Source organism: Culex pipiens, chromosome 2 (assembly GCF_016801865.2).
Source record: "Culex pipiens pallens isolate TS chromosome 2, TS_CPP_V2, whole genome shotgun sequence".
NCBI lineage: Eukaryota > Metazoa > Arthropoda > Insecta > Diptera > Culicidae > Culex > Culex pipiens.
This window is the reverse complement of record NC_068938.1, coordinates 179,019,565-179,047,036: the sequence shown is the minus strand read 5'-3', so window position 1 is coordinate 179,047,036 and position 27,472 is coordinate 179,019,565. Positions and strand designations below refer to the sequence as shown.

Genomic DNA, 27,472 nt, shown 5'->3' with positions numbered 1-27,472 from the left:
ATAACGTGTGAATATCTGTGCCTTGATCTCGGGTAGCGTGCGCGCGAAAATCCTCCGCGCACGTCTCTCGAAAGGTACGACTGCGGTGTTCATATTTCCACCAGCTAGCTGAAAGAATTTTCCGCCACCAACGTTTGAAAGTGTGTGTGTGCGTATGTCTCTGTGTTTGTGCTCGATGGCACTTTTTGGCCGTTTAAAGAAGTGGCGTGCCGTGTGCAGTTCGATACATAGACTACCGAGTGCACGCCACCCCATTCAATCATTCGAATTACGACGGTTGATAGTGTCAGAGATATTCCGCCGCGTGGAGTTTGTGGGTGAGCAAAGTGAGATTTTTTTTTATTCTTCGACGACGAGGAGGTCTCTACTGGACGACCTCTCGCTTACCTGGGCACACGCGTCCTAGATTTTTTTTTTGCTCGTCTCGGTGCGACACGTTCCGCGAGGCAACTGCTGCTGGCTGCCGGTGGGACCAGAACCTGCTCGATCAGTCTGCAAGGATCGCTCGGCTCGATACCATCGAAAAGTGCAGTGTGCTCCGCTGAATTTGAAAGTACCAGTGTCGAATAGAACAGTGTGAAGGTTATTGGAACTTAAAGCAAGACATATCTAAAGGACACTCAATGGACTGTGAAAAGTGCAACATTTGGGAAAAACTTCAACTAAATGTGAACAACTATTATTCTGGAGAACGAAAAGTGAAAAAAAAATCCTTGAACCAAAAAACAACTCAAAGTGACGACGGTGACTTAAAATAAGTGACCAGTCAAACCAGTTCATGGCAAAGTGACACAAAATTGAGAAGTGATGTGCGAAAAATAAACTCAACCTCGTCCGCGAGAAAAAAAAATCAGTGTCCAGAATGACGATGATCTGCTAATTGTGGCTACAGCTATTTTTGGGCGACGAAAACTCGCTACATTTGAGGACCGTATTTTCTCGAAGAAACCGCCTCACGGAGTCGTACTGCAATTTTTCCACGAAAATTATGCAATCCCAATTGTCGGGATGGAATTTTCACGCCCCATCCTCATGGAAGGTGGTGCTTGTGAGTGTGTGTGTGTGTGTGTTTGTGCGGCAAAATGCATTGCCCGGAGAAAATTGCTATTTTTAGGCGCTTGATCGTGGTTTTTGCTGCAGCCAAAATGCTGATGAGCTGGCAAGTTGGAAAATTGTGGAGGTGATTTGTGGCGTTTTAATTGCATTTTTTTTCCCTTGAAAAAAAAAAAACATTTTTTTCTTTGAATAAAAAACACATCACTGTTTCTCTTGAAAATGTAAATCAGATCCAAAAATAACATCGATAATTCAGTTGTTTTTCAAAAGGCACTCCCATGAGTTTTTCAAAAATAGTGATTTGTGCATTTGTATGTATTTTTTGCACAAGTCTTAGGAAAAGTTTCAATTTCGATTTAAGTACTGAAAAGTTCATCTTTTCAGCACTCAAATCATTTTTTTTTTGTTTTGAACTGTTTAGTTTGCAACGTACATTCAAGGATAAGTTTAGGAAATTGTTGTTTAATCGGCCGCAAAATAGTATGAATTTGAGAAATTGGATTATTTTCAACTCCTCCATTCCCCCCTTCAATTATAAATTAAGTATCAATTCACAACAATCATAATTTTGGCTAAAATTACGAAATATTTTTCTACTCTTGCAATCAGCGATTTGTTTTGTCATTTTTTGCTGCTCATGGTCAATGGAATGCAAATGTCTAAAGAAAAATTAAGATAAAGATTAGCTCATAACCGAAAAAAACAGAAATCGAGGAAATTATAAAAAATGATGCACTGCTCATATTTGAAATAATTGACATGAATTCTGTATCACAGATTCACATACATTTAGTACAGCTAATTTTTGAAAACTAGAACTAAGATATTCGAGAACTCTTCATGTTTCAAACAAAATGAAACTTCAGAGAAATTTATTTTTTGGAAAAAACATTCATAATTTTTAATTTATAATCGTATTTTTTAAATAATCGTATTTTAGACATTTTCAAAAAAAAAAACGACCAAAAATGGCAGAGAAATTCACGCATTTCACAAGCAATTTGAAAATAATTATAAGTATTACATTTTGTTAAAAATGCCCTAGATTTTTTTTAAGTTTTCAGCAAAAACGTTCAAAACAAAAACATTATATTGCATCCTCATTCCCCCCAAGAATGGTCAAATTCCCTCCCAGGGGGGAATTCCTCACCGGTTGAGAAACACTGTTTTAACATAATCTTTTTAAAACATTCCAAATAAAAACAAAAGGTCAAAAAAAACTGTAAACTTAACTATATATTGTTAGTGAAAACATTAAATATGTTCTGCCATGTTTATTTTATGATTAACCAAAATCAATTTCAGCAGCTTATTTTATATAGTTTAAACTGCTGATCGAAAAATTTTAAATGTTTAACCTAATCATTTTCAAAGTATTCAAAATAATGCTTGGAACAGAAATAAATAACTGTAAACAAAACACAATATTTTCAGATAAAAAATGCTACATTTTTAAATAATTTGTGTCATTTTTCATCAACTCATTTTCTTTAGTATATGCTTCTGATCACAATAAATGACAAAAATGACAACAAAAAATTAATGATATTTTAAGATATTATTGAAATTTTTTGTATCATTGTTCATGATCTAAATGTTTCCATTCTGAACCATTTAAAAAAATGAAATATATCTAATAAACGTAATGTAAAGGAGGTTTTGGACAGTGACAAAAAAAAACTTACACTTTTTCCTACTTGAGTTGGCCAAACCCGCAAACTTATTTGCGGCAAACTATAAACAAAGCCAAATGTATGCAGGCTGACGTTTCTGCTAACAAATACAGACAAACAAACAAAGCAGACCAACTAGCAAAAAGTGCGAGTTTGTTTGGCATAGTCTTAAAACTCCTTAAACGGCAACATTTCAGAATCTGGACTGTTTGAAAAAGTAAAAGATATGTTGAATCGAATTGAAATGCAAATCGTTATCAAATAAAAAATTATCATTCAAATTAGGACCAATTAGGAAGCTTATATTATAAAAGACAAGATATATTATTCCAAATTTGCGCACAAAAAGCAACACCGAACCAATTAATTTGCAAAATATTAATGGAGAATCATGATCAACCATGCAATTCCCCAGAACAGAAATAGTTCAAATGTTTTGGTGGAGCCGCTCGATGCTTGATAAATGTCGTGCTCCAAGGTTCTAGAAATAACAATCTTGATTTGATGAATACTCCAGATATTCTAAAAAATCACACAGAATTAGACAAAATCGGACCGTAAATTTCCAGACAGTCCCGTATATTTCCAGCTGTAGAAAGTGTCCCTACCACCTTCCTTCTGCCTTCCTATACCGGTATCCAAAATGCAACAAAAAGTATTTATAAACCGTCGTGGACTAGTTTTTCGACGACCGGTTCAACATGGCTCCTTGCCAAAAGAGCGTTTTGTTGCTCTTTATTTCAGATAGAGTAAATGCGGTGATTTGGTTCAACTTTTAAAATTTTTATTTTGAATTTCCTAAACAACAGTCTTATGAACTTTATTATAGTGTGTTTAATGCTATATTAGGAAAAAATTAAGAAATCTTAACCAAAAATTGTTTCTTTACCCTATTAAAAGCAAAAAAAAACACCTGGTGGAATTTGTTTTTCACCGAATTGTCTTTATTTTTACTAAAAGGAAGAGGGAAACTCGCTGAAGTGGAACGGATGCGTTTTTTGCCCACTGCACCACAGCGAAATCGGGCGAGGAAAAGTGCGTGTGCCACTCCGCCTGGCGTGGGTGGGAAAAACACACTTCAACCGTGCGTGGGTGTGAATCTCGTGAGTTGATTCTTGACACACAGCAAAAAAAAAGCAACAAGAGAGAGTGAAAAACACGCGTGGAATGTTGCCCGTTGGATTCAGGCAATTTATCTGACGATGTGCCAGCACGAGAAGGTAATTAAGATTGAGGATTTTTTATACTCTTGAGAGTGGGAAGTAATGCTTTGCTGACTGTGGAATGATGGGTGAACATAATTATTTCACCAATTTGTACGAGTGAAAACACTTGCATAACTCAGCGGCACGAGAACGCAATTATTTAGCTGAAAGTGACAAGATGAAGAAAAAATTGGATGTGAAATTAAATTTTGAGTCACAAGCTGTCGTGTCGTGTGGCTACTGACACTAATCAATCTTTCAAATTTTACTTGGTATGATGTAGATATTTTGATTTTCTTATTTTTTGAACACCGTGTCTTGTTTTTCTGTGTGACACCGTTCTTTTAACACCAACTTTGTCCAACTTGACGGGTCTAACTATACATCATTTACATTTTTTAATTAATTATGCCTAAATACCTAAAAAATGACAAAAAAATCAACAGTTTATGATTAAAAAATACACAAAATCTGTTACAATTCCCAGATGTATTATAACCATAATTGGGTCCTAAAATGAAGCTTAGATTGCTGATATTATTGTTTATAGCGATAAAGCTTATTTTTCTGAGAACAATGACCCTTTGTACGAGCACAAAGAGTTTAAAATGGATTTTTAAATCAATTTTGAAAAATTAACCTCGCGGTCCTTCTTGACAGAAAAGCTCCTACTTGACAGCTCGTTCCAAGGGGACCATAGTTGATCCATCGGAAAAATGTTGTCTTGTCAAAAAAAAATTTTGCATTAAAATGAAAAAAAGGGATCAGAAATGGTTTTTTATCGTGTTTTTTACCGTTGTACATGAAAAATTGACATAGGGCTTTAGTACCCAATTGTTTTTACTGTGTACGTCATCATAGCCTAGAGAAAAAAATATAAATATCTGGTAAGTCATGTCCAGAGATGGAAGAATCTTATTCAAAGGAAAATCGTTGGACGTTCATCAAGAGAAAAAATCCGAAGGGAACACGGCTCTCCTCTCTCACGCACGAAAGTTCGGTTAGAAGAAACTCAAAAAATCATCATCTGGATTATTCGGCAGAACACCGACTTCACAATAAAACTTGCAGGTGTAGCGTCAGACGTTGAAAAATGACCTGTCACTTTTCCTAGATGAACTTGAATGTTTGTAAACAAAACGAAATGAATGAATTTGAGTGGTGCTAGCAATGATATTCACAAAAAAATCTTCTTGATTTATCTCATTTCATTTATACTGCCATTTAATGGTAAGAACCGACCGATAACCGATTTAACATTAACGGAGAGAACTAAACTATCATTTTGACTCAGAGGCAAAGAGGCTCCGGCTCGAGTCTTGGTGGCATAAAAGCGTTTTCATGAGCTTGAAGGTAAATGCTATTTTATCAGTAATAAGGTAAAAATTGACGAAAGTTAGTCGTTTTCTGACATCTCAAGATCCCCTACAGCTGCCTCAAACCCATAACGACAAGCTCCATTAGCTCGACCCCTTCCCACAAGATCTGCTAGCAAACCTCAAAACTGCACGCATCCGATCAAAGCAACCATCATCGCGCGAAGAAGACCCGCGTCGAACAGGTGGCAAGGAACCAAAATTAGTGCAAACCCCTCCTCCCCTTCGCCGAAACAACATCTCGCCTACTAGATTTCCGTCAAACCGCGAATCCCTCGCACGCAACTGCAACACTGTTGCAGCTGCTGCTGCTTCTTCGCTAGTTGATGCCGCAACGCGTGACTTGGATTGCGCGACCACAGGCCCGACCTACGACGTAACGTAAACAGAACTCGCCGCACGGCGACAACATCGGCGCCGCTGAACGTCTGCTGTTCAGACTGTTCAGGCTTATTTTTAGCGCGCGATTGCGTTGCAAAGTTGCATCGCACTGCACTTGTGCACAAACGCACACAGAGTGCACCAACACAGCGGATAGTGTTCGGTTGTTGACAGTAGCCGCGGCGCTCCCGGGTGTCGTAGGACCGCGGTCATTCGACATACGGTTTATAAGATCCAGGTTACAAGAACAACATTCAGTAAGTTGCATAGATGTTGCAAGAATGTTGCAATATGTATGAGTTGAACAACACATTGCACTTGTTAACTCTCCACATTACATCTCCATATTTGGGACATGCTGAACTGGAATTTTTAATTCAATGTGCTCTCATCTAAGTTGCGTATAGAGTTATCTAAGCCTGCTTTCACGCACACTAGCACACCATTTGTTTTGCTGGCGGGTACAAAATTTAACCTCAATCTTTTTCGTGTACGTACACGCAATACATGCGCACGTAGATAGCTCTATAGACAACTTTAGCCTTTGTGTCAGTTAAAGACATTGATTGAAGCAGGTATTTTGTTTGGGTGTAGCAAAACCTGCCCAACAGGACTACTAGATCATTTGTGGTCGAACCAACGACGTTCAGCGGTTCATCGTCTAAGCCTACTACAGTGTATGGCTGTTATCTAATCGACCGATGCACGATCGTGAACCGACGTGATCGCACGGCTCTTCACTAACCCGATTCGTCGTGAACCGCCCGCAGTACGTTCTTCGTGGTGTCCTCCGGCGGTTGTGCAATGTAAAATACGGTCCTCTACCTTTCAACCGAACCTCCACAAGTTCCACAAACACACATGTAAAAAGAGATCCCTCAGTAGCTGCCACCACCAGTAGACGATCCTCGCAAAAAGATTAATCGCGCGTTTCTCCAGAAGAATAGTTTTTGCAAATAGCCAAGGCTTAGGACTTGTTGTGACTTGAAGTGTGCCCAGTGTTTCCACCCTAATTTTTACATAAGATTCATGTATAATCTCTTCCTTCTTTTCCGCAAAAATCCACATAAAAAACGACTACGTAACCAACTGCGTTCGTGTGTATGTGTATAACTCCCGAAAAAAAAAATCATCAAGGAATCTAGGCCGGAGAATAAGAATCTTTCACATCGACTAAACGACGAAAAAGTTCCGAGTGTGCGTGCGTGTTAGTGTGCAAAAGCCCCTTTGAGGTCCGATTTTTTTACACCTTGTGAAACTAGCTCCAGAACCGAGAACCAGCCAAGATGCCGTTCAAGCCAGCTGAGAACCCCAAGTGCCCCAAGTGCGGCAAGTCGGTCTACGCCGCCGAGGAACGAGTCGCCGGTGGACACAAATGGCACAAAGGATGCTTCAAGTGCGGTAAGTACAAGAGAAAAAAGCAAAAAAAAAATGAAGTTACGCAACGTTTTCCTCCCTCCCGTAACCGTTCAAAAACTCGTTAAACGCACACAAACTCACAGAACGCACGATCGCGATCGTGAATGCTCGTCACGACCGACGTAAACGCGCGAAGTGTTCCTTTGTTGACACATTTGCCGACGATCGGTCTCGTGAGGAGAGTGTTGGGTGGTGTTGTGCGTCCTCCGAAATGACCGGCTTGTTAGAAGTGTTTCTTATTTCTTTGCTTCTTTACACTTTAAAATGGGGAAGCCATAAAAATAAAAATAACCATTCTCGAGCGAGTGACGTAGATTTTTATTCGCGTTGACAGCTGTTGCGTTGTTAGGCGGTGGAAAATGATTTAACGAACGAGCGCGCTGTTTTTAGATGATGTCGGTTAAAATTAACTGAACTAAATGAATATTTTTATAATTTAAATTGGGTCCTAGAACTAAAATTAAATTTAAGATATTATTGTTCACAACGATAATGCTAAATTTTCTGAGTACTATGACCCTTTGTACGACCGCAAAGGATTCAAAAGGTGAAGATCCATCAATCAATCAAAAACAAATAACTTCGCATTCTTGGTAGAAAAGGTCCTAATTGAGAGCTCGTTCCAAGGGGGGAAAAATCTAGTCTTGTCAATTTATTTATTTTTTGCATTAAAATGAACAAAACAATATCTGAACTGGTTTTTATCGTATTTTTTACACTTAAATTAAAAAAATTACGTATGGCTTTAGGTACCTATTGTCAATCTAAAAAAGTGGGTTGGGCTTTTCGTGCTGAAATTATAAATAAAGAAAAGCTTTTTATATTTTCAAAAAAAAAGAAACTCACATAGCTAATAATTTGTAAAGACATAACTGAGGACACCGTCTAAAAATGCGTTCCCAAAATCGTGAACGATCGTTCATAAAATCGGGAACCAAGAATAAAGTGTGAAAATTTCATGGTATATTTTTGAAAACGTACCATGACATTTGAAAACTTTCCTCGTGGTTCCCAATTCTATGTTCACGATTTTGGGAACTGATCTTTCTCCAAGTACACAAATGACATTTTTCATGATGAGAGATTTGACATAATTGTAATTTTTGTTTTGATTAAAATAAATTCTTGGAATTGTTTTTAATAGTTTTCTAATTTTATATATTTTATTAATATTAATTTTATTTTATTTTAATTTTACTAATTGAATGTTTTACTAAGACTGGTAATTAGTTTATTTTTTTTTCAACGATTATTTGGCAATGTGCTTCCTTATTTCTTTAATTGGTTTGCAGTTTAATAATGCATGTAAAACATGCCACGTGATCAAAAAACATTGCTGTTTTGTTTATAATTTTCTTAGCTATGAATTTCAAAATTATTATTGAATTTTCAAACAAAATAATAAAAAATAAATGACTGTTGAAATAAAAACCTTGAATTAATTAAAAGTAAAGATTTCCTTGTTATTTAGGCCATTGCGAATATTTGTTGAAGTTTATGTCCCTCGACTCTGGCCAAAGTCGAGAAAGTGTGGGGGGGGGGGGGGGGATCACAAGCCATGGTACTAACATTTGAATGAGAAGTGTTTTAAAATACATTTTTGCAATTCCGTCGTGAAACTACTTACTTTTCTTGTCATTCTTGAACGACGAAATAGCCTACTTTTCTGTACCAAAAATAACAGAATCGAATAGCAACACTTTTCAAAACAAATGCTGAAAAGTTCTACTTTTCAGCACTCAAATGGGTGCTGAAAATTTGAACTTTTCAGCACTTGTTTCGAAAAGTAACACTTTTCAACATTTTTTTGATTTAAACGATTTATTGACAAAATACATGAAAATTTGACATAAAATTTCACTCAGTGTGTGTTTTATGGAATTGCAAAAAATGTTGTATGGAACTCGTTGCAAAACTTGATTTTTCAGCACTCTTTGTATTTATCCAACTCGGTGAACCTCGTTGGATAAATGTACGACTCGTGCTGAAAAAATCCTCTTTTTGCAACTTGTTGCATAAACTACTATTATGCAACAAGTTGCAAAAAGAGGATTTTTTCAGCACGAGTCGTACATTTATCCAACGAGGTTCACCGAGTTGGATAAATACGAAGAGTGCTGAAAAAATCAAGTTTTGCAACTAGTTCCATACAACATTTTTGGCAATTCCGATAAACACCCTTAGAGTGAAATTTTAAGTCAAATTTTCATATTTTTTGTCAATAAATCGATTAAATCAAAAAAATGTTGAAAAGTGTTACTTTTCGAAACAAGTGCTGAAAAGTTCAACTTTTCAGCACCCATTTCAGTGCTGAAAAGTAAAACTTTTCAGCATTTATTTTGAAAAGTGTTGCTATTCGATTCTGTTATTTTTGGTACAGAAAAGAAGGCTATTTCGTCGTTCAAGAATGACAGGAAAAGTAAGTAGTTTCACGACGGAATTGCAAAAAGTTTTTTTTTTTGTTTTGAACGTTGAATTTCGGAATTTCAAAAAATGTTGTTAGCAACTCGTCGTATTTATCCAACTCGGTAAACCTCGTTGGATAAATGTTCAACTCGTGCTGAAAAAATCTTCTATTTGCAACTTGTTGCATAAACTACTGTTTACACTTGCCTTAATGTTTTGCAAACATTAGTTTTCAAAATATCTAAGTATTGATGAAATTATTTTCTAGCCGAAAAAAAAACCTTTTTGCAGCGCTGTTCAACGGAATTTTACAAAAATTTAAAATATTTTTAAACAAACTTGAACATGTGAAAAAGGTTTATAAACACAGGGGAATGCATTCTAAAATATTTAAAGGTGATTACACTCACAGTTCCGTTAAAATTTTGAAGATTTTTGAAAAAATATTTATTTGCCCCCTGATTTTTGGACCGATTATGAAGGGCAACATAAACTTTAAAATATATTTGCAACAGCCTTAAATACAAGTAAAACATCAGCTCTATAAAAATTGATGCACGTATTTCAATATGACAATGCATACCCATTAGAATGTAACAAAAATAACTTTTTGGCGGGCATTCAGGGGCTGGTTCCGGTAGGCGTACTGGGCCTAAATCCCAAATATGAGCTTGATTGGACGTAACAGGAGCTGGCGCTCCGCCCTTCAATTTTCAATGGCATATAACCCGTAAAAAAAGATTTTTTCGTTTACCAAAAACATCACTGGCGTGTAGGCCAGATCCTTGCGCATCTTTTGGTAGTTTTGAAGTTTTGAGCTCCCTAGAGCTCGGTGGCGTACACTGGCACCTGAATTATTTCGCTTTGTTATTATTTGTTGACGTTTGCCTGATTTGTAACTGCATCCTTGCGCATCTTTTGGTACATATGACATTGAAGTTTTGAGCTCCCTAGAGCTCGTTACAGGCCTTCAAAGTTAGGCATTTTTTTCGAAAAATCGGCCCTAGCAAAATCAAATTGCGTCTCGGGCGTCGCGAGGTGCGACGCATATTTTTTTGCTGGGGACGATTTTTCGAAAAAATGCCTAACTTTGAAGGCCTGTAACGAGCTCTAGGGAGCTCAAAACTTCAATGTCATATGTACCAAAAGATGCGCAAGGATGCAGTTACAAATCAGGCAAACGTCAACAAATAATAACAAAGCGAAATAATTCAGGTGCCAGTGTTCGCCATAATCAATTTAAAAAAAACACAATTTCTGTCAAATTTTTTGTCACATTTGAAAAAAAATTTCACTTAATCAATGTAAATGGACCAAAGCCGAAGCGTAAACAAAGGGTCTGTCCTGCTTGTTCTTGATGTCAACATCTTCTGACCCTTCTGACAAGTACTGTACTTGAAGTATTTATTTTTTTTAAATTGTTGTGGGTTGTTCAGTGGTTAGCGTGGCTGCCTCTAACCTTAGCTCAGGGCTCAGTCCCAATTGACCTGACTGTTAAGTTAAGACGTTAGATTATTCCAATTGTAGGAGTCATCTTCTTGGTGTTGGTACAAACAAAAATGTACCAGGCCAAGCCTTTTTTGCGAATTGAAATCTTGCAATAAAAACCGCTAAGACCCGTGGGTTATACTGCACTTAGTTATGTTTGTTTTTCTTCAAATTTGTTGAAATAAACTGATTATATAAAATATCGTTTGTACCTTTACTCTATCGATTTTTTCTACAGTAAAAAAAATCTAAATACCTTGTCCTTAATTTAAATTGACATTTCATTCGACGCTTACGCAAAATGGCGCCCACGGCCCTAGCATAATAAGCCAAACAGCTGCTTCTGCAGTGGCCAACTCCGCACACTCTTAATTAACATTTCGTCGTCGGTCGCCGCCGGCATCCAACGCACCCCCAAAAACGAGGTCACCCGTCTCCGTCGCCTGTCGAAACTTGTCGGCTGCGGCACGTTGCCAAGAATTTTTCAATTAGAGTTATTTATTTGGCAACCGTGCGGCTCCACGAATGCACTTCGGTCACGACAAATGACCCCAAGCCAGGCCAGTAGACTCGGCTCGAAAGGGGGCTTTTTTCAAAATTTTGGGATTACTTTAAAAAAATATCTAGACAATTTCGTGTCATGTTCCAAAATTTAAATAAAAAATTTAAAGAAAAAAATACTTCTTTGTATTCCATAGTCCAAAACTTGATGGGATAACTTTTCATCGTCCCCTTCTTAATGAGACGTGACATTTGGCCATTCCAGAAGGCAGTTTAACCACAAATTCTCGTGAAAATTGGAAAGCAATTTATTTTTAATTTTTGACTTTTCCGGAGCCGGAGTGGCCCCGGATGTCGGCAGTTTATACATAGTGCCACAATGTTTATGGCCCCGAGTTTGTGGTGAAAATTGCACACGAAACCACCCCTCTAGAGTGAACGCATGTGTGGCGCACCAGGCGCCTAGTTATCTAAATTTAGCGGTTTGTTAGAGCGTTGTTTTTTTCGGCGGATTGATTTGCTACATTTAACTTTTTGATTGATTGATCTTCTAAATGGAGCAGAAAACAGGACAAAATTAGATTGTAATTACTTTTGAAAAAATCTGAAATAGAATTTATCGTTTAAAATATAAAAGAAATATGCAAAACTAAACCAATTAGGATCGACTTTTTCCACAGAGGTGGATTCCATAAGTCCAAAGTACATTTTTTATCAAATATAAATCAGAAACGGGGTAAATTGACATGTTAACATGTTCACAATAAAAAAGGGAACGATAAACATAAGATCTAACACTAACTTGACCAAAAACTGAATACTCCATTGAAATACAACTTCATGATTAGTTTAATGGAGATGCTTGGTTAATCAGAAGTATGTCTCGATTTTGGATTTCTGATCAATATCTTCAACTTTTAGCTGAACTTGTTTTCCATAATTAATTTTCTATCAAGATGAACAAATTTTAACATCCTATATTGTCTTCTCACCGATCACAAAATCATTGTTTTATATTAATCACAAAAACCACATTAAGTCAGTAGATTTCTTCACACCCAAAATCTCAAACCTATTTTTTAAAGAATTTATGTCTGATTTAAAAAAAATACCAGTATAACCTTCTAATAACACTATTTGTTTCTTTCTCCTCCCCTAGGAATGTGCGGCAAGATGCTCGACTCGACCAACTGCGCCGAGCACGAGAACGAGCTGTACTGCAAAAATTGCCACGGCCGCAAGTACGGACCCAAGGGTTACGGATTCGGTGGCGGTGCCGGCTGCCTGTCGATGGACTCCGGTGCCCAATTCCAGACCGAAGGGTAAGTGTCCCCCTCTAATTGGTTTCTCCTTAGCATAAAAATGAGTGTGTGTCTCCGTGTCGTAACTCCCAATTCAAGAGTAGTTTTGATAAACGCACACTTTCAAGTCTAAATTGGTTAAACAATAGTCCCCTTTATTGGTATGAGGGAGTCCGTCTTTATTTTCAGTTCAAACATTGAGAATTGATTTACGTGAATTGAATAACGATAAATCTATTCACAATCTCTACAAGGAGCACTTGAGTTTGGTGTAGACAGGCCTTTCCTTAGACTTTTGCCTTACAGTATCATCTACATTGATCAGTAAACATTCGACTAATCAGATTCCCTATCTTAAATCCGAGACAATTTCATAAGGGCCTTTTTCCATTTTGTTTTTTGACATGTCAGCTTCGTTAAACGGTTGATTTAATGATTTCTACGTTAAGAGCATCCATGTAGAACATTTAGGACATTGTTGTACAAAAAAACTTAAACGGAAACTCTTAACATTCTCTACGTACACGGAGAAAAATGAGTTCCCAAAATTGTGAACAAACGTTCACGATTGTTTGAACAAAGTGTTCAAATTTCATGGTTCGATTTCCACGATTTTGGGAACAATTTTTGTCCGTGTACTCAAACTTACCCGGAGTGTTTTCAAATGTTTAGTTCACCCCTTTTCTCCCGTGTTGATGAAATGATAAGTTTTTTTGTTAGTTTTCTAGAACTTTTTTGTAAACCTGTCCATTGAATTTTAAAAATTGCTTGAAACTAACGACAAATCCAATTTTTAATTTATTTCTTATCAAGCAATTATTAAATTCAATTTTGTTGATTACGATATACATATGTAAACCCTTCGATGCATGCTGATTTACTTCATTTTCTGTTCTTCATTTCTCTTGTTTCATAAAAATATATATATAAATGCGACACCACCTGCAACTACCACCACCACAACCACCAAAAACCACCAACCACCACCGCAAATGCTACTATATATATTTTAACATCCACTGACTATCACCAAACCACCACTACAACCAAACAATCAACCACTGTCATTCCAGCAAGTAAACTCTGCCAGTGTCGTAATACAAGTCCCAACCGGCACCAGTTGAACGATAAGATCTTTTGAAAAAAATCCCGTTTAGGAGAGAGTAAGAGAGAGAAAGAGAGAGTAAGCAGATTATTTTAAATAATAAACAATGAAGAAAACTTCACAAAACTTCAACACAACGAGCAAAAGTTTTTTCCTCAAATTTTGGCACCATGAGAAAGTCATTTAACGCGCGCACACACAACAAACGTCGTAATATTGAGGAGAATATAAACTAAATCTAACAATTTTGTACTTTGAAAAAACATCGTATTTGCCAGGCATACTATAAATAATTCTTCCTTGTATTCTATATCATTAAAACATAAACACACATACACAGATATGAATATCTAAGTAAAGTTGAGTAATACATATGAACGACGATAGTTTCGGGTTTTGTTTCGTTTTAAATGATTGTAGAGTGTTCAAACAAAATAAGTATTTTTGTTAATCAAAGTAAAGATAATGTGTTCTGTTATGCAACCATGAGAAAAAAAAACACAAGTAAATGCAGCATACCAACGGAGTCAAATATTTAACCCAAGTTTAGTTTGTAGGAAGCTTCTTGAATTGTGAAATTTTTACTGATTTTTGGCCACTTCGTAAAATGTAAAACAATTAAATGAAATAAATTGATTTTGAATAAATCACCTGTGACTAATTTCATTCCGTTTTGTATATTGTCACGCGCGAACTAAGGATTTTGATTATTATGTGATTTCGAAAACTTTCAATGTTGATAGCACATGCTTGGTAAATAAAACTAAAATCACCAATACACACAAAACTCACGTCGCACCATTGAAAAAAAGGTGCAGGTGGTTATGTTCTACATGACCAATATGACAAAGAACTTTGTACAAAACTCCTAAAAAATATTCTATTTTATTTTATATTTTTAAAACATTGCCTATGTACTTAATCCAAAATAATTTATTCCTATAAAATGTTTTCAATCTTTGGCACCTCTGTGGAAATAAATTGCCAAAACAAGTATGGTTCGGAAAATGTCCAATCAAAATGGTAATTTTCATGTCCAGTATCAAAAACCATGAATTTTGGTACCCATATTGCCCCAAGTCGAATAGTTCGATTAATGTCCCCCCGGTAGAACCTTGCCCCAAGTCGTATGGTTCGATTGATGTCCCCACGGTAGAACCTTCCCGAGGGCACTGGCCACTCCGGGTGTGGCCAATCCAGTCAAAATGGCCATTTTCATTACCAGTTTAAAAAACCATGAATTTTGATACCCATATTGCCCCAAGTCGTATGGTTCGATTAATGTCCCCCCGGTAGAACCTTCCCAAGGGCACTGGCCACGCCGGGTGTGGCCAATCCAGTCAAAATGGCCATTTTCATTACCAGTTTAAAAAACCATGAATTTTGATACCCATATTGGCCCAAGTCGTATGGTTCGATTAATGACCCCCGGTAGAACCTTCCCGAGGGCACTGGCCACTCCGGGTGTGGCCAATATCCTATAAATGTGGTCCCAAGCCCATTGCCCCAAATCATTCTGGTCCGGTGACCGTCCTTACAATCTTCATAAGAACAGAATTCCTCCCAATTTAGTGCACAAACTGTGTCTTTCAATGTGTGCGTGTGTGTGTGTGTGAGCAATAAAATTACCACCGTGGATCCGCTTTTGTCGAAACCTCGTAAGGCACTGAATTTTTCCGAGGCTATCTGTTAGCTTAAATAGTTCGCATGAAATGTGGCAACAGTGGTGCAACATTCTCGCGTGACAGTTCCACGAAAACAGAAGAGGATGCAAAATTTGCTAAGTGCTCTCAGCCAATCAGCAGCCGGTATTTTTCCTGCATTCATTTTTTATTTTCATCTTAACTTTTGAATACTTTAACAAAGTTTTATCAACTTTGTGAAATAGTCTACTTGCAATTTAAGACTCCCCTTTCGTTTGGTGGATAAAGCATGCAGATTGCTTGAATTGGGTGGAAGATATAAGCGTTTAAACAATTACACAAATCGTTACACTTTCGCTTCGCGAAATTTTGGATTGACACCCGTAGACAGTGCCCTTAGGACAAAGTTTTTTTGGCAAAACCATGAATTTTGATACCCATATTGCCCAAATTTGTATGGTTCCGTAAATGTCCTCCCGGTAGAACCTTCCCTCAGGGCAATAGCCACTCCGGGTGTGGCCAATCCTGCCAAAATGAGCATTTTCATCACCAGTATCAAAAACCATGAATTTTGATACGCATATTGCCCCAAGTCGTATGGTTCCGTAAATATCCTCCCGGTAGAACCTTCCCTCAGGGCACTGGCCACTCTGGGTGTGGCCAATCCTGCCAAAATGGCCATTTTCATTACCAGTATCAAAAACCATGAATTTTGATACCCATGGCCACTCCGGGTGTGGCCAATCCTGCCAAAATGTTCATTTTCATTACCAGTATCAAAAACCATGAATTTTGATACGCATATTGCCCCAAGTCGTATGGCTCCGTAAATATCCTCCCGGTAGAACCTTCCCTCAGGGGACTGGCCACTCCGGGTGTGGCCAATCCTGCCAAAATGGCCATTTTCATTACCAGTATCAAAAACCATGAATTTTGATACCCATATTGCCCAAATTTGTATGGTTCCGTAAATGTCCTCCCGGTAGAACCTTCCCTCAGGGCAATGGCCACTCCGGTTGTGGACCATCCTGCCAAAATGGCCATTTTCATCACCAGTATCAAAAACCATGAATTTTGATACGCATATTGCCCCAAGTCGTATGGTTCCGTAAATGTCCTCCCGGTAGAACCTTCCCTCAGGGCACTGGCCACTCCGGGTGTGGCCAATTCTGCCAAAATGGCCATTTTCATCACCTGTATCAAAAACCATGAATTTTGATACCCATATTGCCCCAAGTCGTATGGTTCCGTAAATGTCCTCCCGGTAGAACCTTCCCACAGGGCAATGGCCACTCCGGGTGTGGTCAATCCTGCCAAAATGGTAATTTTCATTACCAGTATCAAAAACCATGAATTTTGATACCCATATTGCCCAAATTTGTATGGTTCCGTAAATGTCCTCCCGGTAGAACCTTCCCTCAGGGCAATGGCCACTCCGGGTGTGGCCAATCCTGCCAAAATGGTAATTTTCATTACCAGTATCAAAAACCATGAATTTTGATACCCATATTGCCCAAATTTGTATGGTTCCGTAAATGTCCTCCCGGTAGAACCTTCCCTCAGGGCAATGGCCACTCCGGGTGTGGCCAATCCTGCCAAAATGGTCATTTTCATTACCAGTATCAAAAACCATGAATTTTGATACCCATATTGCCCAAATTTGTATGGTTCCGTAAATGTCCTCCCGGTAGAACCTTCCCTCAGGGCAATGGCCACTCCGGGTGTGGCCAATCCTGCCAAAATGGTAATTTTCATTACCAGTATCAAAAACCATGAATTTTGATACCCATATTGCCCAAATTTGTATGGTTCCGTAAATGTCCTCCCGGTAGAACCTTCCCTCAGGGCAATGGCCACTCCGGGTGTGGCCAATCCTGCCAAAATGGTAATTTTCATTACCAGTATCAAAAACCATGAATTTTGATACCCATATTGCCCAAATTTGTATGGTTCCGTAAATGTCCTCCCGGTAGAACCTTCCCTCAGGGCAATGGCCACTCCGGGTGTGGCCAATCCTGCCAAAATGGTCATTTTCATTACCAGTATCAAAAACCATGAATTTTGATACCCATATTGCCCAAATTTGTATGGTTCCGTAAATGTCCTCCCGGTAGAACCTTCCCTCAGGGCAATGGCCACTCCGGGTGTGGCCAATCCTGCCAAAATGGTAATTTTCATTACCAGTATCAAAAACCATGAATTTTGATACCCATATTGCCCAAATTTGTATGGTTCCGTAAATGTCCTCCCGGTAGAACCTTCCCTCAGGGCAATGGCCACTCCGGGTGTGGCCAATCCTGCCAAAATGGTAATTTTCATTACCAGTATCAAAAACCATGAATTTTGATACCCATATTGCCCAAATTTGTATGGTTCCGTAAATGTCCTCCCGGTAGAACCTTCCCACAGGGCACTGGCCACTCCGGGTGTGACCGATATCCTACCAAATTGTTCCCAATAATTTCGGTATTCCGGTGACCGTTCTGGCTACCGTCAATAACTTCTTGGACCTCCTCTCAAGTTCGTGCACCACCTGCGTGTGTGTGTGTGAGCAATAAAATTCCCAACGTAAGGTCCGTCTTTGATGAAAGTCTGATGGACACTAAATCCTCTAGAGGCTAACTTTTAGCTTAAATAGTTTTCACGGCATCTACGCAACAGAAACAGAATGTCACGCCGAGGGCTTGCGACGGTAACGCTACATTTTCGAAAAATTTTGCATTGACACCGCAGATAGAGCTTTAAGACAAAGTCCTTTGTCAATAAATGTAAATTACACCGTAAACAAAAGTGCAGTGCCCAAATGTACACACGCTTGAACAAAGCCCATCAACATACTCGAAAACACAGAAACATTCAAAAACCTTTCTCGAAACGTCATCCAAGTGACCCGTCGCATACATACAACCACATTGTATGCCCCCCTCGGTCAGTCTCATATCTCCAAACTTTTGATAGTAGGCGGAGAAAATGCCCTCCCTGTTTTGTCCATTGTTCCACTATACATGTGTGTGTGTCCCATGCATATCAACCGTCTGTTGGACCGTGTCTGATGTATTTGTTGCGTGTCTCGAACCGTCCCTGAAAAAATACATACAAAAAAACCCCGTGTAAAGCCAAACATAAAACCAAAACAAAGCCACAACCTGAAACGTCTGGCGTGTCGCCTCTCTTGTACGTGTATTTTGACATTTGATCGGTGAGCCACTTTGTTATCTGTTGTTTTTTGTCGTGTTATTGTTGTAACCCCTAATGTTTCCTCCAAGTTTTGTTTGACTCTCTTTTGTTTGTGTATCGTCTCTACCCTTTCCACTATCCATTTTGTGTAACAGTTATTTTGACAGCTCAAACCGTTGGAAACGATGATCTTCCGAGTTTGTGTTTTTGTTTGTTTTTGTGTCTCACCAGCGCAATGTTGTATTTTGCTTGTGCTTTTGTCACACCCTCTCACATACACATTCACACTCACTCACACTCTTTTATAAATACTGCATGTATCACCCTCTTGCCTTAATCAGATCATAACACACAAATACAAACACCGGTTTACCATACTAACATGTTCATACTATCTTTCTTTACTTATTCTATCCCATCGACTATCCGGCCTTCTTGGATCTTGTAAAATTGTTTAAATTTTCGCAAACAAACTATTTCTTTAATATATTTCCGTACCTCTTTCAAAAAAGGATAAGGAAAGTGCCCTGGAGTTGCAAATTGTCACAGAATAAAATTGTTGTCTATAACATATGAGATGTGAATTGAGACATTAGCGAAGTAAAGTCGGACACATGACTGAAAGGAAAATAAAAACGGGGGACTTGACCTTGTCCCGAGATTAAATTAAGTACACTCAACCGAGTACTGTGAGAGATGTCTATCTGTTGTACCTAATTTCTTCTCTGTGTTTTCTTTTTCAAAATAATCCAATTTATCATACATTATAAGTACACCCAACCAGGTGTACGTCGAAAGAAGTAGAAACAAAAATCCACTAATTCTGTCTTTTTTTTCTCTTTTTCGTTTTCTCATCCATTCTCTTCCGCCATTGTTCACCACCAATACAAACAACCGTCACACATATATGCCACCTGATCATTCGCCACCCCCAACAACAACCAAAAAACACACAAAATCGCATACATACAGAACTAACGGGCACACTGAGCCGAAACCGATATCGAAAGCACCCGAAGGAGAAGGTTGCCCTCGTTGTGGTGGATTTGTTTACATGGCCGAGCAAATGTTGGCACGTGGAAGAGTGAGTTTCTTTTTTTATTTTTATGTCCTATTGCTTGTGTTGTTTTTAGTTTTTTTTTCGCTTTTGATGCACGAAAATGCAGCTTTTTAATGCTTTGGTTTTTCTTTGTTTGCAATTGTCGGACTTTTTTTTTTTTTATTTCATCAACTTTTTACACTCAACCCCCGTGGTTGGTCACTTTTTCGATTGACACTTTTTAGTTTGTACCCCGTTGGATTGACAAAGTAAAACTAAAAAGTGATGAACTATCACTTTTTACCCGGTGCTCACGCCAACTATCAAAACAAACGTTTGGTAGTGTGTGTGAACTCCATGTAAAAAGGGTGATAAACTAAAAAGTGGCCCCATTCGTTTGACAACAGTTGGTGTCAAGCCATCGGGGTTTGAGTGTACTAAAGAATGTTGAACTATCATTTTTAAGTATAGTTGTCAAACTGATGTTGACATTTTGAAAACCCATTGTTCGATGATTTCCGAGCACATGATTTCAACCTTTGACAGCTGTCAGTCGTTCCAATTTTCGAATTCAGAATCCGTTTAAATATGCGAACCCGCTCTGTACAACAAAACAATTTGTTTTGCGACTATGTTACTTTATCATATTTTCATGAAAATTTTCTCAAATTATGTTAATGTTCGTTTGATTTGTAATTGAAATTTGACGCCAAGCAATCAATCATTTTTTTCGCCGACATCAAATTTGTACGCGACCTAAAATTTATCAGTTTTAGGAAAATAAATATTTTTTTACTTGCAGACTTAATAATCTAGAATTTTTACTATCTAAAGTTGTTCGAACGAAATTCAGATAATCAATCTACAAAAAACACATAATTAATAGTTTCTTATTATACAGTCTGAATAGTGGATCCAGGTCGTATTCACAACTTCAAAAATGCTTAGATTCTTCTTCTGCACGTCCTTTAAATGCTGATTACTGAACAATATGATACAGTTGACTATCCGGTAAGATGAAGATTCGATTGAAAATAAGGTACAATACCTTACTATGGGAGAGAATCATAGCAACGTTCACCAAACAAAATCAAACAAATTTCAATATCCTTAAAGCAAGAGAAAATATCGAGGAAACAAGATAATCAAAGTACCTATGCAGTTTTAAGGGACTGAAGAATTCATCTGTAAACCGATTTATTTTAGAGAAAAAAAATCAATTTTAAATTTTCAAGTTCGCATAAATTTTACAGATCATCATGATTATTAAAAACAATTAAAAAATTTCACAAAACTATGTATTTCTTTTAAAAAACTCTAAATTCTGGTTATTGCAATGTGTGTAACAAAGGTTTTGAAATTTTAAATAACTATACAGTGGACTCGCTCGCTGTCGATATTGAAGGGACCGTCGAGAGTGGGAGGTTTCAAATTATAGAACATAAAATCAAGCATACTTCTTGAGAAACTTAAAATGTTTTTGGCAGCTGGAGCAATATTGATATCGAGAAGATCGACAGCTTGTCGATTCTCTGGCTGCCGATCTCTTCGTTATCAATATTTCTCCATGTACCGATGAATTCTTCAGTCTCTTCAAACTGCATACTTCGATTGTCTTTATCCTCGATATTTTTTCTTGCTCGAAGGATCTCTTCCTCGATGGCCCCTTGGATTCGTTTTTGCTTTAAATATTGCGCGTATTCCCAAAAAAGACACGCGGCATACCAGCCTATTTTGCATGCATCCTCTTAAAACTGGCTGTTAAAACTGACTGTTCATTTCCAACTTATTACATGATTTTTTGTCAGCTATAACGAAAATGATATGCTACTAAGTGTCCGGATTTAAAATCATGACGTTACCTTCGAGAGAAACGGACAATATCTATTCCGGTTGTCAATAATCTCACTTTCTCATGGCTTGCATAGACATTTTTCTTTGAGAAACGAAGCTTTGAAGGGTGTTTTTGTTTGCTGGACGTTGCTATGATTCTCTTCCATAGCTGGTTATCAAGAAAAAACAAATTTCAATCGAGTCTTCTTTTTGCATTGTTCTGTAAACTGATGCTTCTCTTCCTCGACGGTCCCTTAGATATTGACAACCAGAGAGTCGACTGTACATTTTTTGAAAATGCTCCATAATTTTCACAAAGCATTTGCATTTGTGAAAAAAATAATTAAATTTTGAGTTTTTTCAGTATGGGTATCAAATGATTGGGAATTTTTCATACATTTAGACAAAAAAAATACTTTTTTGAAAGCACCAAAAAAATTCTCAAAACTTCGATTTTGACAAAAAAAAATACTCAACATTATTGCTATGTGGGCATCAAATAATCGATTTTTAAATCAAATTTCGCAAAACAAGCAGATCTTTCAATATATATCTTGCGCAATGCTTTCTTGATACTAATCTTGCCTCATTTTATTTTTTTCGCTTCGCTTCCCCAACTAACCAAAAATATCCGCAGGGCTACCACCGACGCTGCTTCAAGTGCCTAGTCTGCAACCGCACCCTGGACTCGACGATCCACTGCGATGGTCCGGACAAAGAAATCTACTGCCGAGGTAGATTAGTTAGATCTTTGTGGGAGGAATACTAAATGTTTCCTTGGTTCTCAGACGTAGATGTATAGTTGTAAATAAGCTTACCGCGCGCCACGCGCTATCTGTTCAAGTAGCAGCGACTAATGTCTCACTAACCGGACGTGTCCAAGTACCTGTAACTTTATCTGTTTCTTTGTCCGTTGAATGTTCCTCCCGCAGGCCTACCATAAGGGATGCTTCAAGTGTGGCGAGTGCAAGAAGAATCTGGACTCGGTGAACTGCTGCGAGGGTCCGGATCGTGAAATCTACTGCCGAGGTTGGTATACGATCTGGCTCGGGCTCTGACTTGATGGTCTCTCTTGTATGTTGAATGTCCACTCTGTGTCTTTCGCAGTGTGCTACGGTAAAAAGTTTGGCCCGAAGGGATACGGCTACGGTCAAGGCGGTGGAGCCTTGCAAACCGATAGCACCGACATTATCAGGTAGGTTCCGTTTGGGTAACTCTTGGTCTTTTCACTCTACCCGTGGTACTGTCACTAACTGTAACCTGTGAGAACCGTGTCCGTGTCTGTATGTGAAATGTGGATCTTAGCAAGACTTGATTTGAATTGTCCTCTCCGCAGGATGCTATGCCAGTAGATTCGGTTCCCGAGGGTACGGCCACTCGGGCATATCCTTCCTGGGTCTGATGTGCGACGCTAGGGATTTAGATCTGCAAAGGTACAACCGATTCCACACTTGGTTCAGTTAGTGACTGTCACGCGTTGACCTGCGTCATAACCTCAAAATTTCCCTGAACCTAATCCAATTCCCTCATTCTCCCTCGGTAGCGAATTTTCGATCAAGCCGTCGGCCATTGACACGGGTGCCATCAAGGCTTCCCCGGGCCAGGGTTGCCCGCGCTGCGGCGGAGTCGTGTTCGCCGCCGAACAGGTTCTGTCCAAGGGCCGCGAGTGGCATCGCAAGTGCTACAAGTGCCGCGACTGTACCAAGACGCTGGACTCGATCATCGCTTGCGACGGTCCGGATAACGACGTGTACTGCAAGACCTGCTACGGCAAAAAGTGGGGCCCGCACGGATACGGATTCGCCTGCGGCTCCGGCTTCCTGCAGACCGACTGCATGACGTGAGTCCGACTTGCTCGCGCACTTTACGTGACCTTCTCAACTAACAATCTCCTTTCCCAGCGAGGAACAGATGGCCTCCCAGAAGCCGATGGTGATCAACGACACGACCAGCATCAAAGCGCCCGCCGGCCAGGGTTGTCCGCGGTGCGGTGGAATGGTGTTTGCCGCCGAGCAGCAGCTGGCCAAGGGCACCATGTGGCACAAGAAGTGCTTCAACTGTGCCGAGTGCCACCGGCCGCTGGATTCGATGATCGCGTGCGACGGCCCGGACAAGGAGATCCACTGCCGCGCCTGCTACGGCAAGCTGTTCGGACCGAAGGGCTTCGGCTTTGGCCACACGCCGACGCTGGTGTCGACCGATGCGCAGTCCGCCCCGGTGCTGTAAGTATCTCAATTTTGGACACCTTATTAAAAAGGTTACAATTCCATGCCGAAATTCCAAATTCAAAATTTGAAAACTAACCCCCAACCCTATTATGTTCTCGTCCCATCTAATTGTTGCTCGCTACATCAGAAATGAATTTTCGCCGTTGATTGCCGATGCTTTGGCTCAGGCTATGGAAGGGTAAGCCACATGATGATCTGCGTGAGATTATGCAGTTTAGAGTGACCATATTTTGCATTTGTAAATATTTTCATTCATCGATACGAAAAACTCGGGTCGAGGTGTAAAACAACACAACGCTACATCCTCCCCTTTCATCACACGAACGTCATTTTGTACAGCTTTAAATGTCTCATCTTTTGGCCTTTACAGATCCACAAAACTTGATTTCAAACCTGAAAAGTTTATATCTATTTATTTATGAAGGTTTTGTTTAATTTATACTTCTATTTTTGCTATTCCGTTGATACCCAAAAATAACCATATTGAAAAGCCCTTTCCAACATCCATTTGGGTGCTGAAAAGGTCATCTTTTCAGCACTTGAATCAAAAAGTAACACGTTTCGAGACGGTTTTGGAGTTTGACACTTATCCTGACGGCAAATAACATTCAAGCGTGGAAACCGAAGTTTCACTGAAAAAAGTCAAATTCAAGGAGTGTTTTCTGGAATTGCAAAAAAACGTTGTATTCAACTCGTTGCAACAAATGACTTTTTCAGCACTCGTCGAAAGACTGTTACTGAGCAATTGTCTGAGTTTTCGGTCATTCGATTTTTTTTTGTATTTTTAAATCCGCCTGAAACTTTTTTGGTGCTATCGGGGGGCCCAAAGAAGCCATTTTGCATCATTAGTTTGTCCATAAAATTTTCCATACAAATTTTGCAGCTGTCCATACAAAAAAAAAAAATAAAAAATATAAAAATTGAAATGACAAGCCTAGGTTTCAACATTTGGATGAAAAAAGTGTTTTAAAATGCATTTTACAGGCGTACAGTTGCTTTCCAATCATTAGTTTTGAAAATATCGAGGTATTGACGGATTTTTTTTCGCAAAAAAAAAACTTTTCGTGAGACTGTACATTGGTATTTCATGAAAATTTAAAATGTTTTCAATGGAGTTCAAACATGCTGAATATGATTACAAACGCGGGAAAATGCATTTTAACTGGTTTTCAGTTGAGTAAACTTTAATTTTCATTAAAATTTTGAAGTTTTTCGAAAAAATATATTTTTTGCCCCCTGATTATTCAGGACAACTTTGACATAAACTTTGAAAAATATTTGCAACGGCCTAACTTAACTTACTAAAGTACCTTTTCTAGGGAAATAAAAAAAAGTCAACACTACACTTGGTATTCAATTCATATTTTTTACTGTTCATACTAATGTTTAGAGAAATCAAGACTTGAAGTCGAATGAGCGAGATAAAATTTGATTCTAAAAATTGACCATATCATATTTCCATCATTGTAAAAATCTTTTAATTGTACAAAATTTGATAAATTTCATTCAAGAATTCATTAGATGTTTGGCATAATATCTAATCATATTCATTTGTTCAGCTATCCTAAGATTAATCTTAGTTAAATCAATTGGAAAAAAATTATGATACCACATGCTACATTGAAACTCACGTTCTAATCAACCGCTTTTATTCTCATCTTCCTATCCACCTTTCCCACGTTACACCCTGCGTGCAGAACCGACGTTAAGCCGATGAGCGGCCCCAAGGCCAAGGACGGCAAGGGTTGCCGCCGCTGCGGATACGCCGTGTACGAGGCCGAAAAGATGCTGAGCAAGAACCTGGTGTGGCACAAGCGGTGCTTCAGCTGTTTCGACTGCCACAAGTCGCTCGACTCGACCAACCTGAACGACGCCCCGAACGGAGAGATCTACTGCAGAGGCTGCTACGGCCGGAACTACGGCCCACGTGGCGTCGGCTTCGGCATCGGCGCCGGAGCGCTCACGATGACCTAAGCTGCCCAACCATATCCTCCCCCTAAAAAAACCCCTTACAGCAATCCCGGTTTTATTTTACTTTATTATTACAAACTCTTTTTTATATTTGTTACAATTACCAGAGAAAGAAAAGCCCAAATGTATTTTTCAAAGCTTTCCACACGCGACGACGACAACGACAGTGGAGAGACGAACCCTTTTTTTCTGCTAAACATTTCCCGCTGTCCACGAATCCGTCAAAAAATCGTTCACATTTCGTTGCTTACCGTAGTTCAAAGTCTCTGACAAATCAACCAGAAGTGTAAGATGTTAGTATGAGGGCTTTGCTGCTCAACAAAAAAAAATGAACAATCAAATTCAACAGGAAACTTCAAAATTTTGAACCTTTAAACAGATGAGCAAATGAGCAGTCCAAAGCATCTAGTAATGTAGGCTATTGCGAACGACCAGGGCGAAGGGTTCCAAACCCTGCGATCACCAGAAAGAACAAGATCCAAAAACTGTGCAAAACTCATCTCAACTCATGTACATTCAAACAAAGCCGAACCTTACACACATAAACTGTTTAAATATTTTACTTTCCTTACAACTTACTGCGTAGAAATTGAGAGAAAGCGGCTTAGTGGTGTTTGCTTACGAGAAAACTTAACATAACATTAGAGAAGCGAATCCATTGTGAGACATACCCAAAAATCCACTTTTAACACGAACTCGTTAAGGTACGGTTAGTTTTCAAAATTTTACTTTAATTGTTTACTTTATTTACTAGATGAAGCATTGACAAACACGAATACATGCGAGAATACCAGCTTAGCCGATGTGAATTTTAACAGCAAGCTAGTGAATGGATTGAGTAACGCGACGAAAAACCTAAGTTAATTTATTACTATTTAAAAAAACATCTCACACGTACACACGCACATACACGCGCAGCGGAAACAACGACACAGACGTGTTTTACATCAAACATAACACACAGACACACTCTGACAACTTTAAAATGCTAGTGCTAGATAGCGAAAGATATTAAAGAAAGTTTAAAACGACCGAAAAAATGCTACTCCTAGTTTTTATGAGGAACATGTGGTAGGCGGTTAGATACTTTTTTATACAATTAATCTGAGATCAAAACAACAACAACAAAAAACTGCGAAGAATTGTTTCTTTGCATCACATTTTGCTATCATCATTACTGTAATTTTGCTAATTAATAATCTATATATAATTGCGCTAAGTTAGGTAACTTATTACGTCTCGTAATGTAAAAAAAAAAACAAAAATGATATTTATTCAATAAAAATCTGCGTAAAAAACTACTAACCAGTGTATTATTTTTAAAGAAAGCATATTTAAAAAATACATGTTTGTTACGGAAAAGCCGAAAACCCGTTCGAAATTCGAGCCGACCATAAATACAATCCGCGTCAAATCAGCGCTGACCATAAACCAGATTCGCGCAGAAAAAAAAATCGCCAAAATAAACGGGAGATTTATTGTTTTTATAAAAAGCATATTTTGAAAAGAATTGACAAAACAGATAAACTCGTTTTATGTTTTTGCCCATCTTTTTCATGAAAGACAAAAACTTAAAAATATATACATGTCTGAATTTTTACTTCATAAAATTGCAAAAAAAAATTAAGATCCGTCCAATTTAGATTGCCTGAATAAAAATTAAACGGGCT

At 38.4% G+C, this 27,472-nt stretch overlaps 1 protein-coding gene across 11 annotated transcripts; it reads left to right on the top strand.

The window, feature by feature from the left end:
* Positions 1-162: 162 nt before the first annotated feature.
* LOC120414979 (muscle LIM protein 1) lies at positions 163-27,103 on the top strand. 11 transcript variants are annotated; one of them, XM_039576314.1, is made up of 10 exons: positions 163-317; positions 6,837-7,092; positions 12,665-12,827; positions 19,704-19,815; positions 22,241-22,337; positions 22,940-23,036; positions 23,147-23,443; positions 23,505-23,825; positions 23,959-24,009; positions 25,529-27,103. In XM_039576314.1, the coding sequence occupies exons 2-10, from the start codon at positions 6,978-6,980 to the stop codon at positions 25,803-25,805; spliced, it is 1,530 nt and encodes a 509-aa protein (XP_039432248.1). In that variant the 5' UTR covers positions 163-317; positions 6,837-6,977; the 3' UTR covers positions 25,806-27,103. The 11 variants fall into 11 exon arrangements, 10 of the variants coding, with proteins under 10 accessions (XP_039432248.1, XP_039432256.1, XP_039432254.1 ...); XM_039576320.2 differs by lacking the exons at positions 22,241-22,337; positions 22,940-23,036 and adding exons at positions 22,536-22,632; positions 22,711-22,798 and having other exon boundaries at positions 164-317; XM_039576316.2 differs by having other exon boundaries at positions 180-326.
* Positions 27,104-27,472: the final 369 nt, after the last annotated feature.